At 35.7% G+C, this 14,663-nt stretch overlaps 2 protein-coding genes and 1 pseudogene across 3 annotated transcripts; all 3 read right to left on the reverse strand.

The window, feature by feature from the left end:
* Positions 1 to 944: 944 nt before the first annotated feature.
* LOC145209767 (ficolin-1-like) lies at positions 945 to 3,054 on the reverse strand. The gene is made up of 6 exons (XM_080079943.1): positions 2,564 to 3,054; positions 2,285 to 2,424; positions 2,119 to 2,215; positions 1,659 to 1,755; positions 1,287 to 1,354; positions 945 to 1,180 (listed from the first exon to the last, which is right to left on the reverse strand). Exons 1-6 carry the CDS (start codon positions 2,892 to 2,894, stop codon positions 945 to 947), a joined length of 969 nt encoding a protein of 322 aa, XP_079936069.1. The 5' UTR covers positions 2,895 to 3,054.
* Positions 3,055 to 4,486: 1,432 nt separating this feature from the next.
* LOC145206913 (uncharacterized) lies at positions 4,487 to 6,980 on the reverse strand (annotated as a pseudogene). The gene is made up of 7 exons (XR_013853728.1): positions 6,504 to 6,980; positions 6,334 to 6,439; positions 6,062 to 6,222; positions 5,660 to 5,738; positions 5,398 to 5,603; positions 5,063 to 5,223; positions 4,487 to 4,694 (listed from the first exon to the last, which is right to left on the reverse strand). The product of XR_013853728.1 is annotated as an uncharacterized LOC145206913 (transcript).
* Positions 6,981 to 9,947: 2,967 nt separating this feature from the next.
* Positions 9,948 to 12,891, reverse strand: LOC145209783 (microfibril-associated glycoprotein 4-like). Its single transcript, XM_080079944.1, has 6 exons — positions 12,636 to 12,891; positions 12,169 to 12,308; positions 11,978 to 12,074; positions 11,023 to 11,119; positions 10,494 to 10,561; positions 9,948 to 10,180 (listed from the first exon to the last, which is right to left on the reverse strand). The coding sequence occupies exons 1-6, from the start codon at positions 12,889 to 12,891 to the stop codon at positions 9,948 to 9,950; spliced, it is 891 nt and encodes a 296-aa protein (XP_079936070.1).
* Positions 12,892 to 14,663: the final 1,772 nt, after the last annotated feature.

Here is a 14,663-nt window from a genome sequence, read left to right on the forward strand (position 1 = left end):
GCAAGCAAACCCGTGCAAGTACAATTGAGCCGCTCCTCGCGTTTGACCAAGTTGATCCGTCGACATTCCAACCTGTCCGAAGAAGGCCAAAAGCAAACGCCCTTTGCGAAAAGGGATTTCTACAATGATCAAGCGATAAAAGTGTCGCAATCTCAAATTCTGTAAGAGCTCGTTGTAGTTCGATAAAGGGCACTAAAATTGGTAAAACTCTTGTAGTTTACTGCCAGTCAAAAAAATAAAGTATTATGTTTACATTGCTTTTATTTCAGTGGTAACATTAAAATAATAATTTTGAAAACCCGTTTCTTAGAAACAATTAGGGAGTAAAATCAACCTTAATAAGTGATTTAATTGGGTTCAATTTTAAAATGATTTAGTTAAAAAAACATTATGAAGCTGAAATAATATTTATATTTAAGGGGTCATGCAGCAGCGACATCTTAATGCTTACTTTCTCTTTTGCGTAATCCATATTCTCCAAACAAGTTAAAATTGTAGATAACTTCTCTTTTCATAATTAACCCTTGTCCAGCAATGCAAAGAAAACACATTCAAAACGGTTAGCGCCAAGTTTTTAGAAAATAGTTGTGACGTCAGAATACCCGATTTCTTATTAGCAGTATTCAGGCTGGAGTGACTTTTAAAAAGTGCTTACCCCTTAGTTTAGTCATGTTTGTTAATTTGGTCACAAATTAACATAGCTACACAATTTGCACTAAAACAACTGGCTGGAGCAAATCTTTCTGCAGATACACCTTTTTAGATAACGGGACTCACCATAAAGGGTCGTTATTTTATTTTTTACAAAGCAAACAAACTTTTCAATTTATCAATGACAAACAAATAACTCTAGTTCACAATTTCGAGTTTATTTTTACACTACTTTTTTACGCAGCATTTAAATATAAGTTACAAAGTACAAACAAAAATGTGGACACACGTTTTTACACTTTTGGTCTGATTTTTATCTCTGAACGTTTTCGGGGAACAGTGTGCCATATATTGGACTTGTCGTCTGTTGTTTGTTCGTGAAAATATTTTCCGTTTAAGTTTGACAAGTAACAGTCCTTGTACCACCACGCTCCGATATATCGCACGGCACAATTTGAACCGCTACGTTCATCGTGATCTTGATCTTTGGTCGTATATTGCATTTGATTGTGGTAGTCCAGCCAATCACCTAAAGTAACAGCAATAATGTGAACCATGAGTGACTTGACAAATAAGGGATTTTATTATGACCAAAATTAAAATTTGTTTGTCGACAGAAATAAACTTTCGCATACCTGCATTACCACTGTATCCTCCAACAGTCAAGCGGTAAAAAGTGTCAGCAGATCCAATGCTGAAGTTGCTGTTTGATAAAAACGTGAAAATTATTAAAATTGAAAAGAAAACATCCGATTTAAAATAAATAATTTGCAAAATGTTTTTAATGATAGAGTGTGCTTCGTTACAAGAACACACTGTGCAGGTAATGAGATTGTGGAATTATGTATTCCTTGGCATTTGTAACAGGCATTTGTAAAACAATTACACGCACTTTTTCTTCTTTTGTATGAAACGTGATGGCAGCACACATCAAACCTACCGCTGTTTTTATTTTTCATATCTTTTGATAAACCTTAGGTTTGCTTATGCCGAAATATTTCTTTTACCTGTATTTTGCGTAAACTTTAGTAGAATCAAAGTTTTCCAAGTCAATCCGAAGTTCGTGAGGTTTCCAAGCAGTGAGTTTATGCATCAACTGCAAACCTTTAAAAAATATAAACAAACGGATATCTATTAGAATTTATACGTGCTTAGAACTTGATTTTCGTGAAGGCTTAGTACTACATGGGTTAACTGGACGACTAAACGCACTGCACCTGCACCGTATTGTTAAGCTTTAATCGTTTTTTTTATGAATAAGCGATAGCTAAAAGCCTTTGAGGTTGAACAAACTTTAAAGTGCCGTGTTGGTTTACAACAAAAAGTTAAATGATTTTCATGAAAAATACGATTTGTCTCACATTAAAAGACTATGTAATATTCGCTTTATAGTTTTAATAATATTGTTCTTTTATATTTTATAAACACAACAAAAAAGTTAAAAATTTTAAAGATTTAATTAGTTACCAATCCAAAACTCTTCAGTCAGTGAACCGAATCCTCTTTCGTATTCATCCCAACCTCTGTAGAAATCAGTCGAACCGTCGTATCGTTTCTGTACAACCTAAAATTGTATTTGTATTACGTAAACAGCTTACGTTGCTTACGATGAATGTATTATAAAGCAACTTACCAGCCATCCACCACCGTCTGTTTCCATGTCACAATATCCCTGATATGGATACGGTAAACTGAGCGAAAAAAAACCACTGTTGTTGAAACCTTTACTTTTTGCATCTTTGCAACTTGTTGACTGCAACCGAGCAATAGTTTCTGTAAATTTGCAGAAATTTAACTAAACAAGGTGTAGTAAACAGATGACCACAAATATTTGTATTTTTAAACCCAAATGGTAGTTTATTCAAAATAGGTTTTTACAATTTTATCTAAAAAAATTTCATATTCCACTTACCCAAAGCACTCTGAAGATTTTTTTCCAACAACTCCACTTTTGCTTCTATTCTGTTGAAAGCATCTTTCCAAGTATCATTTGCTCCTTGATCTCCTTTGACTCCCTGCAAACCACGTGGCCCGGTCATCCCTGGAGGACCTCTTTTTCCTGGAGGACCAGCAGGACCTGGTATGGGATCTTCATTATTGCCACCACAAGTAAGTATCACCTGATTTGCTCCTTGACATAATGGGGTCGCGATGCACAGTATTGTTACTATTAAATAATTTGTTGACATATTGCAAAACAATTCTGAATATTTTTTGGTGTGAATATCACACAAATAAACCATGACAAGTAACGATTAAACGAAGTTTTACCATTTTGTTGTTTCTTTTTTTCACGATTCTTGAAACATGCAGACAATTTTAATTGCTCAATACATCGTGTTTCCGGTGGCCAAGTGCTTGAGGTCAAATTTAGTGGTTTCACTAAATACTGACGTAAAATAAGCACGAAGCAATTGTATCTGCGTCACTCAAAGCTTACCTTTGCCAAACACATATTGCTGCAACAACGAAGTCGTGAGGCAACGCACAATGCAGATCACTGTAAAAAGCGCATTACAGTTGTGTCCGAAACAACTTCTTAAACTTTACAAACATGATAATGCCAATAAATGAGGTTACATTGTGATTACTAGCAATTATCAATTTACTAAAAAAAGTCGATTGTAAATTGCCCGAAGTATTTTTTAAAATAAAATAAAGCACTATGTTTACAGCACACAGAGTCTGCGATCACCAAATAAAACTTTTTGTGAGTCGATGCATTATTTAGCCTGGAGCTGAAAATAAATCGTTGTAGTTTTAACTGAAATAATTAAATGTAAACAGGCTCATGTTTTAATGATACATTACAGTAATACAACTGACATAGCTAATACAGTCTTAAAGCAACATGCTCTTTGCATGAACGTCTACATTGTGACACAGTACTGTTTGTTATTACATAGTCTTTATGCCTCCTGTGTTGTAAATCCAGTTGTTTGTTTTACTTTTTCTGGTGATTACCAAGCCACGAGGCCAACAATCATTGCAGTAACTTACCGACGAAAGATTAATTCCTGTCGTATGGCGATTAAAATAACGAAGATATATAACTTGTATTGTTGTTTCCTACCCTACTACACAGGCTCACCACCATACTTGATTTATTTGTTATACGCGTTGGATTTATTTTTTAAGAATTTCAACTCAGTGAAATAATTCGCAAAAATTGACTATTAAGAATCAGATAATTTGCTTCCTTACATGATGTGGAAATTAGAAGAGAAGAGTTGTTATGCACAGTGTTGTCATTGTAAAAAAATGAGTGGAAATCATGTACCTAGTTTTGTAAAAAAGATATTTAAAACTGTAAATAAGATAAGGCAAAAACGCCACAAAAGCAAGCAAAGAATTTGTAACCCTGTAGTTCAATAATGTTTTGACCTCGATTTCTTTGCAGTTTAATTGATCTAGTTACTATCTTAAACACCTAATTCGGTTGTAGTTCTAAAAGTATGTGTGGATTGACGTCAAATTAAAACCCATTTCAGTTAGAACAGCAACACTTTTAGCTCAAGTTAACTTTAATTGTTTCTTCAGCATCCCAGATAACATATATTTGTTGGCAAAACGTTGGGTGAACATCAAATTTTAATCGGGCCAACTAGTCGGGTTACCGTTGGGTAAACGTCTAAATGCTCGTTGGTTCCTCGTTGGCTTCTGGACGGCGAAACCGTCAGGCCAACCAGTCCCCTGCGTAATCCCCAACCGTATTACTCATCGGGCCAATTTTTACCCATCGTTGGCCCAATGCTTCCACCAACGTCCTTTCTACAATGGTTCAACGTTTGTTCTGCACACGGTTTTCTGCTTACAAACAGCACCACACACTTCGCACAATAACAATTTCTGTATTAAAACGAAGTAACGAATGTAGGAAGATGGAAATTGTTATTTTGAGAGTAACTGGGCTTCCCATTTCTTTCTTTCCCTCTCTTTGCGGCCTCCGTCGCGGTCTTTTGCGAAACGTAGCCAGTCTGCAGTAACTGCGTTGATATCGACATCCGTTGCACTGGCGGTGATATGATTTCGGCGCAGCGCTCCTGTAAAAATATTTATGTTATTATGCAACCTCCAGGTGGGTTACCTCCCGAAAAAATAAAATTTTTCACTGAATTTTGTTCTATAAATGTATTATTGTGACAATAGAATATGTGGCATTAAAGTTTTAAGATATTCGAAATGGTTTACTACACTCTTCTAGCAGCAGGCCTTGCAAAGTATGAGTCAGGGCATTTTGTAGTCACTACAAATATTACCAGCTAAAGCATATTTACCCTTTCTGTAATGTAATCATTTCTGTGGATCCCCTTGTACAATTACCCTGTGCTAGAAACGAAATCCTAACTTTTGGAGGTTTTCCAATCCTAGGGTGGGAACCACTGATATGTGAGGTAAGTGTCAAACTTACTTTGAATTATTTCATTGAGTCCAAGAAGGGTAAATGCATGTTTTTTTTCCTTTGCCTTTCATGTTGAACTGCAAAGCAAGTTTATTGCTTACACAATGCACCAAGATATGTCTTACAGTTGTGCTGATGTCCTTTCCACCAATACTGCCCAAATATTGTACCTGTTAGATACAACAATAAGAAATCATTACCAAAAAAAGTCAATCACCCATTTTCATTATAGAAATTATTGTACACAACACCCACCTTTTTCACACAAAAAAGCTGACTCACTCCTATACTTCATAAATTAACCTAACAAGTGTAAAGCCTTTTGTAATTAAATTTATTCTTACCAGGTTATTTTGAACTGTTTTGTCTTTGTCTTTTAAAACATCTTCAAAGTGTTGCAAAGATTCCATGTCATTTAGTGGAAACGACACATTTGATGGCAACTTTATCGGGTTAGAAGGGTTCTGGGAGTTGTTTTGAAGTACAGCCAACACATTTGCCAGTTGCAGTTTCACATGTTCAATGCCACATAGAATTTGTTTTTGAACAGCTAATAATAGAAAAACTTTAAGTACAAAATACAACAGCATAAACAAAAATACATACATGTGGAAGTATTTTGGGACGCACAAGTTTTTTCAGAAAAAGAGTCATCATTGGAAAATTCAAATGAATCATCAATTCGCTAAAAAAACAAAAATGTGTCAAGAAATATATATATATACACAAACTTTAGTAAGTACCATAGAAAGACCTTTAAATCAGTCGCTGTATATTATCATTTAACAAAATTAATGCATTTCTAACAAGCAACCTGATATTTAAAAATGATGTTGCTCTGGTACTTCCTGCAGTGACAAATTTATAGCCTTTAATTATTCATTCTTTCACTGTACTTGGAAGGAGATTAATTATTTTGGCAACATATAATATTACCCAATAACTGTACATGGAAATTCAGTTTTAACCACACCAGATTTTGTAAATATGTTTGAAAACATGACACACCTGATCACTTTCCAAAAGTTTACGCTTCAATTCTTCTGGATTCTGAGCACTTGAGGTACGTATCAAGGGTGGTGGTAAAGGTGCAGATTGAGTTCTTTTTTTAGAAGGGGGAGATGAGTCATCACTATCAAGAGTCAAAATCAGCATAACGAGCCACTGGTCTAAAAATAAAACTAATGATAAACATGGACTGTATGAAAAACTTTCGTTAAAATGATCTGTGATACTTTTTCAATTTTTTCATAGGTTAACATTCAAGATAACTAACAAACCTTTTTATCCGCTTCTTTGACACTTCAGAATCAGAACTATCTGATGTTTGAAGATCTGAGACTTCTTCTGCTTGGTGCAATTTTTCTCGGGCCTTCAAGTATGAATCTAGTCATTGCAGTTTTGTAAGTATACATACAAAACAACAAGCATGCAAGCACAAATGAAATACCTGTTTCGTACATTACCATTTTTACAGTGCATGAAGTCCAAGTTGAATTAGCATCTACATGGTTTTTGACACACTTTGCAATTTTTAAACTGTTCCTATATGGCGGCCAATAACAAAGCTTCTCATTTTCCCTCAGCCACCCCAAAGGTATTATTTCAATCATTGAACAACCACTCTCATCATTTTCTCCAGAAAACTCTACTACAACATACATGACTATAAATAACCTGTAGATGAAATAAGTTTAACAATGTTCTTCAAATACAACAAAGCCATGCTTATGTGGCAACAATACACATTTGCTTTCAACTTCTGACAACATACACACATATAGCTTTTCATGAAGATCACATACAAAATATGTGCCAAATGTTTTAGAGCTGGTAGGATAGAAATAAAACTCAACAGCATGTTCAAACTTTTTGTATACTAACAAAATTGCATTTTGGTCTTCCAAGGAAACCAAAATGTTGAATATTTTTATCATCTGTCCCTTAAGTTTAAAGCAATTGTTGCCATTACTCACAGAAATTGCAAAAATTGGCAATTGCAACTTCCGGTACTGCAGAAATCCATTGCCAAAAGATTGTGGCAAAGGCCCAGATTTATGTAAGTGATGAAAAGAAATCCGTTTTTTACTTCTGTCAGAAACAGACATAAAATCTTCTGACAACCTTCTTAACACTTGTTGCAAAGGATACTTGGGCTTTCGCACCATGTGTTTCAATTTTTGCAAATAATTTTCAAAAGAAAAAGATGCAAAATTGTCTAGTGCACCATAGGTTTTAACATCATTACAAATATGCAACAAACCATGAACATTATACACCAAATTTTCACATCCATATAACTGAGTAAAATGTTTTACAAATAAATTTAACAAGTTGTTGGCATAATCACACCAACTTTTACACAAAACAGGACTTCGCAAAATAAATATCGCTACATGCAAAAGCATAAAATTTTTGTAAACATTATTATCCAAAATACTTTTTAAAACAATTGGTCCAGTATACAACAGAAATTGGCGAAACTCAGTAGCTTTCCATCTGTCACATTCATTTAAACCCCTAGGTTTTCGAGCAAACTCAGATGGTATAAAACTTCGCAAACCAAGCAATGAAGCTGAGATGGCCTTTACCTGTGAACAACTAATGCGAGTTGTTAAAGGTCCATGACACCAAAGGCCAATTAGGCGTCTTGTCACACCCAAGCATATTAAATGCATGTAATCAAGAGGAAAGTTAGACACTAGTCCAACATTAAGTGATAAAAAAGGAGATACAGATAAATGATGCTCATCATCTTCCATATCAGCAAAGGACTTGTCAGTACGCAAGGGAGCATTAAAATCAGGATAAGTCATTCAATGATTATTCCAATGTCCATGTTGGGTGCATTTGTCACAACCTGCATAGCCATTGTGTTGCTTGATGCACTTTATTAAAGATCGGGCAGGAGAATCACAGATAACAGAAGATAGTTTGACACTAAAATGTTGTTTGTCATAAGTCAAACCCTTTTCTTCAATGGATTTCATTTCAGCAATAAATTCTTCCAGATATTGCTGAACCGGCTTTGGCTTACAAGGTCCATAAAAAAGACCTATTAGAAAAGGACTTGCATATGAAAGATTAGTAATCATTCCCAAAATTGGCCAAAATTCACTGTTTGTGCTTTTGAACAAAGGCAAGCCATCAATGTTTATTTGTATCAAAAATATTTTTTCTGGGAAAGTTGAAAGCTTACTCAATTCCTTTAAAATACAATTCTCCACACCAAAATGATAGTACTCGCCACCGCAAATTGCCTTCACATCATAAGTTGTGGCTGTTTGAAGCAATGTGCGGGGATCCTTTGGCAAAAATGGATGAGCAACCCTTAAAATACACAAAAGAGAAGACAAGGAAGCATGAGAAATTCTATTAGAAGTAGCCCATGTTGCTAATTCAGCTTTCATATTTAAACAGCTTTCAGAAGAATTGTCATCCTCATCATCACTACTGTCAATACTAAAACAGTTGTCTTGTGTTTCACAAAAAGTTACATCATTACTTGTAACACAATTTAAATCCAAAACATCAATGTTCACCGTCTCATAACTGCTGTGTTCCTTGATAACTGGTTGCTCTTTCTGGGAGTCAAGTTCCGACACCAACTTCCTGACGTTCCGTTTTACTTGACGTCGAATTGTCCACTGTGATTTTACTTTTAACTTACGCGGCATTTTTAACACTACAGCGTTCTAATAAACGCGAATCTGCAAAAACATTTTTACGTGAAGGCCACCGACGACACTACCAGTCTCTGTCTTTTTTGGCGGGCTTTTGGTCATGTGACTCTGATACGTCATCACAAACATTCGGGCAGGCAATTTTAAGGTTTTCCCGCCAAAACCTAGACGACAGAGTAATTGGAAAGGTATGGGTTGTAAGGTTGCCAAAGTAAGTTGTTGTAAACTGACATGGGATAAATCGAATGATATTATTGTAAACAAACGTACGTCCCATATAGCTCACTTCCTTATAACTGCGAACCAGCCCCTTTGCGCCTACGTTGGCGTTGCTTTTTTAAACCAACGGTTGGGCTTCGGACCGAACGCCAACATAGGTGATGAAAATATAAATAATTGGTTAAGATTCAAAACAAACAAAACGATTATGCATTTGTCTAACCAAACGTCTTGCTAATAAATTTAAAGAAACCAGGCTGTATTTACTGAAAAATCAATGCGCCAATGATGGGCCAAACACCAAGAGCCAACGCCAACGAAAAGTATGTTGGCCAACGGTCTGCCAACAAAGTCTTGCTATCTGGGATGTGACATTTAGCTAGCTACTTTTGATCTTAATAATAAATTGTTTTCAAATAAATATGCTGCCCTTATTGCTTAATGTGTAATAAATTATACTGCTGGGTTTCTTGCCTCGTTGGGACACGCCTTGATGGTAAATGACGAATATTGCACATTCACGTTTGCAATGCTAACGAATTTCCATATTATTGTTCTAAGTAGCCACATTCCTAATGGTTTGTTTTATTATTTAGACATTTATCGGTGTCTTTTTCTACTTGCGAATGTCTTTGAAACCTTTTTAAAGATCCCACCCAACTTTTTTTTATCAAATGAAAGACCCCAAGATTTGGAACATGCTATTGAAGCGTAACCACACATCTGACTGTCACAAACGATACACCTTCTTGCTTAACGTACTGTTTATTACAAAGCAACACAAAACTAATTACATTACCACTTTTGTTTTAATTAATTTTAAGGTGAATTACATTAGTTGCTAAAATACTAAACATAAAATGAGACTTTGTCGAACATTAAATGAAGCGTGTAAAAATGCGTTTGTAATTTTTTTTTAATTCAAACTTTCTGGTTTAACTTAACAGATATGTACAAATTTTAGTGGCTTTAAATTTTTGGTGAAGATTTTTTCAGGTTATGGGTCTGATTTTTATTTCTGAACGTTTTCGCGAAACAGGATCCCATCTGTTTGAATTATTTTCAGTTGTTTCGTCGTTATAATATTTTCCATTCAAATTAGAATGATAACAACTTTTATACCACCAAGCTCCAACAAATTGCACCGCACAATTTGTGCTTCTTAGATCGTGATCTTGATCTTTCGTTGTAAATGCCATTTGGTTGTGGTAAGTCAACTTATTTTCTGAAAACATAAGAAATTTAATCATCGTAAACATAAATGTTTGTTTGTTTAAAATGTAATCATCTAGTTTTACTCAGTGATGAAAGAAGATTATCTTTTACCGGACAATCTTGTATTTGTAAACATCGCCCCGAAACATCAATTTCATTGCAACAAAGTTACTGTTACACAAACAAAAAATGAAGGCTTCGTAACAAAGAATTCACATAAAACAAATGTACGTTATTTTAATGGGAAAGATAAGCTTAATACATATAATTCATAATATAGCCAAAACTTTTACTTCGATCCTGGAAAGTTTAACAGAACATACCTGCATCACCAGTGTATCCTCCGACAGTCAAGCGGTAAAAAGTGTCAGCAGATCCAATGCTGAAGTTGCTGTTTTACAAAAAAATGACGGAAAACATTATTTAAATTCAAAAAGAAAAACATTCGCAGTAAAATAAATTATTTGCAAAATGTTTAATGGTAAGCTGTTTGCGTGTTTCGTTGCAACACAAAGCTGGAAATTAGATTGTGGAAATATGTATTGTTTGATTTTCTCTATACATGTAGGAAAAAAGTTTATGATTCTAAAAACGTATTTAAATGATTTCAGTCGGATTTAAATCATTCCAAAAACGTTTAACACACTAAGTTGCCTTTATTACTCAGAGTAAGACATTTTTTTATCGTACAATACCTTGACAGGAATTAGGGAAATAATTACACACATATTTTCCTTTTGAATGTGTAAAGTTGAGAATAAAGGTGAACAGAATTTTGACACCTTAAACCTCTCATTGTTAAGATTTTTATGTGTATTGATGAGCTGTGTTTTTTTTTAATTTTTATTTTACCTGTATTTTGCATAAACTTTAGTTGAATCAAAGTTTTCCAAATCAATCCGAAGTTCGTGAGGTTTCCAAGCTGTGAGTTTATGCATCAACTGCAAACCTGAAAAATATAAACAAACGGATATTTATTATTTCATAAGTGTTCAGGACTTGATATCGCTTCGTATAGGCTTAACCTCCTAGGCTCGAATCTCACACACATGACCATGTAGCTTATGGTTTAGCATTATGCTCTTCTCAGGTTGAGTTGAGTTTATTTCGCTTGGTGAAAGAACACACGGCGTTGCAATTGCACTATAAACAGTCACCAAGCCCGAAATATTTGCGCTATGTTGAAACGTTACGAAGCGCAAATATTGGACGGCAGTTGGTAGTTCATGACCAAACCCGCTGCAGCTACAGCGTATTATGAAGCATTTATTGCGTTTTTCTTGTACTAAATAAGCAACGATTGAAAGCATTTGAGGTCTAACAAACTGTCGAGTGCCGAGTTGATGCATAGATGGTACAAGGTATTCTTACAAAGCGTTATAGAACAATGGGGTTTTATTGTGTTTTGTCTTAAATAATAGTTGCTGGGGGTGTACGACCTGCTTCCCGCAGACTAATTTCGGCCCTTGATTTAAGGTTGTGCGGCCCGCAGGGACGCTTGGATTTCAAATGTACTGGCAAACGAGTCCAACTATTATATATTTTTGAGCTGATTAATGCGCCCGATGCTATTTTTCTGTGACTTGGCAATTTGTGGCTAGAATTAAATGCGAATTTTAAGCAACAAGGTAAAATCACCTTATGTTATACGCAGATGCGGCCGCGATCTAATTTTGGCAATTGTATTTAGCCCCACAGTAACAAAGGTTGCACACAAAGGTTTATAACGTTGTACTTTCATGAGCACAACAAAATAGGTAAAACTGTGTGAGATTTAATATGTGTGAGACACAAAACGCTTAGTTACCAATCCAAAATTCTTCAGTCAGTGAACCGAATCCTCTTTCATATTCATCCCAACCTCTGTAGAAATCGGCTGAACCGTCGTATCGTTTCTGTACAACCTGAAATTGAATTTGTATCACAAATATAGTTGTCGTTGCCTACGATGAATATGCAATGAAGCAGTAAATAAATAGAAAATCGTTACAAACTCACCAGCCACCCACCACCGTCTGTTTCCATGTCACAATATCCTTGATATGGATATGGTAAATTGAGCGAAAAAATACCACTGTTGTTGAAACCTTTACTCTGCGCATCCTTGCAACTTGTTGACTGCAATCGAGCAATAGTGTCTGAAAATTAGCAAAAAGTTAAATAAGTTGAGGCAAACAAAGGGCCAACAGTGGTGGAATTCAGCCGGTTCACACCGGTTCTATAGAACTGTCTCACAAAGTCTTATGAGATCAGCGACCCGGTTAGCTTTACTGGTTACTGCCAATGGACTTTTGTAACAGAACCGGCTAAAAAATATGACTGTTGTGGTGGAACCGGCTGGCAAAAAAACTAAATCCCACCACTGGCTGCAAATATTTTGCGATTTCAAACTCAAATGGTAGTTTAGTCAAAATGGTTTTTGCAAATGATATCTGGAAGTTCAAAACTTTGCGCACCCAACTTACCCAAAGCGCTTTGAAGACTGTTTTCCAACAATTCCACTTTTGCTTCTATTCTGTTGAAAGCATCTCTCCAAGTATCATTTGCTCCTTGTTCTCCTTTGATTCCCTGCAAACCTCGGGGCCCAGCCATACCTGGAGGACCTCGTTTTCCTGGAGGACCAGCAGAACCTGGTATAGGATCTTCATTGTTGCCACCACAAGTAAGAATCACCTGATTTGCTCCTTGGCATGTGGTTGCATGAAACAAACCAGCAACCATAATGAGAACAAAAGCTATATTACTTGAAATCATCTCTGTATCTATGAACGTATGTGAAATATAGTTCACCAGGCCTATTAATACCGAATCAAGCTGGTCTCCCAAGCATTCCCGTATGACTTAGATTTAGACAAGAAAAAACTCTACCCGTGATCGCTGTTATACATATATACGCTTCAGTACTAATCCCTGTATGAAGGTATATATTTATCTTATAACTGATCAATGGTTGAATTGGCGATAGTCTACTACAGTGGTCGGCAACCGGCGGTCCGTAACCCGTGGCCAATCCGCGAATAGTTCGTTGCTGGGCCGTATAGGTTTTTTCGCTAAAATGATTTAAACATTTTGCCACTGCATCCCGGGGATGATAAAGTAATTTATGCGTTTTTATTACTGAATGTTCGTAGTATTTTTAAAGCCGGTCTTTGATAAAATTTCAGTTTGAAAAGCGGTTCGCAGTGCAAAAATGTTGCCGACACCTGCTCTACTGCATTGCTGACATGTGCAGCATTTGCGACAGGCAACGGTACTTGCGATTTGACTTTTGGCTGGCTCACCACTGAGCCTGTGTATAGCTCACTTGGTAAAGCGTGAGTCCCGAAAATGCTCCTCCTATTGTGTGTTAAAGTCCAACCGCAGGCTTTTTCTAGTCCACGCCTTGCCGCATAGGAATGCTTGGGGGGCAAGCTTTGTTCGGTATGATGCCTTTATGGATAAGTATTTTATGATCGCTGCTCTGCATGAGCGCTTTAGGGCTGATCCCCGGAATTCAAATGTATGTACATCTTAGCTCGTTCAGGGCACGAAAATTATAAATTTATTTTCGTTGTTAGAAGGAACAAAATACTTTTGTTAGTTTCCTTGCAATGTTTTAATTTCTTCAAATAAATTTGAACAAGTAGTTCAAAACTGCTGTTTAGAATTCCAACGAATTTATTGCTTCAAAGCCTGCTGAACACCACTTTTCTCTAAAGAGCACTTGCTATATTCAGTTTTGGTCCATTTGCAAACTTTGGTTGGCATTTCTTAAGTTTATTGTCGCAATGTTTGATCCAACACACGTCTTATTATTTTTTTACACTGGAAATTAAAATGGTTTTCCTGGTTTTGAGAACAACTTTTTCCTAATTTAAATTTAAATAGTTTTTCCAAAAATGTTCGTCAACGAAACACTTTTTTTATGTACAGAATTTTCATCCGGATGTGCAAAAAGTAGTTTACTTTCTGTTTGTTTTAAACCAAAATATCCACGCAGTGCAATTCTGGCTTTCCTATACTCTCAGCAAGTTTTGAATCTTGTAAGCGTACTTGCCTTTTCACTACTGAACCTCCAAGCTGAAATCCAAGCTGAAGCAATAAAATATATTCCATGCAATGAATTGCCACTTGGTACCTGCCCTGTTTTCTGCTGAACAGCTTCTTTGGTGCCACAGACATTGTTTTTGCGACAATACAGTCAACAAATTGTAAACCGCAAAACTCATAGTGGGAGATTTTAATTGGCATTGCAATTTAATAGGCCTAATTCAAACTACAAATGGGTTTGTTTTCACTTTTTAAACGTTTTGGAGGCCTAAACAAAACGGTGATTGTGGCCCACATCCAATTGTTCAATTCTCTTAAATTATTTTTTATTCTGGTTAATATAAAAAGAATATTCCCAATTATTAACACAATCGCACAACCGTTAAAAGTTTCTAATTTTTTGAAAAGGTTTTATCCGGCCTTGTTTATAGGCTACTTCATCAAATATCGTGCAAAACGAAAGT

The sequence above is a fragment of the Phallusia mammillata genome, chromosome 1 (genome assembly GCF_965637545.1).
Source record: "Phallusia mammillata chromosome 1, kaPhaMamm4.hap1.1, whole genome shotgun sequence".
In the NCBI taxonomy this organism is placed as follows: domain Eukaryota; kingdom Metazoa; phylum Chordata; class Ascidiacea; order Phlebobranchia; family Ascidiidae; genus Phallusia; species Phallusia mammillata.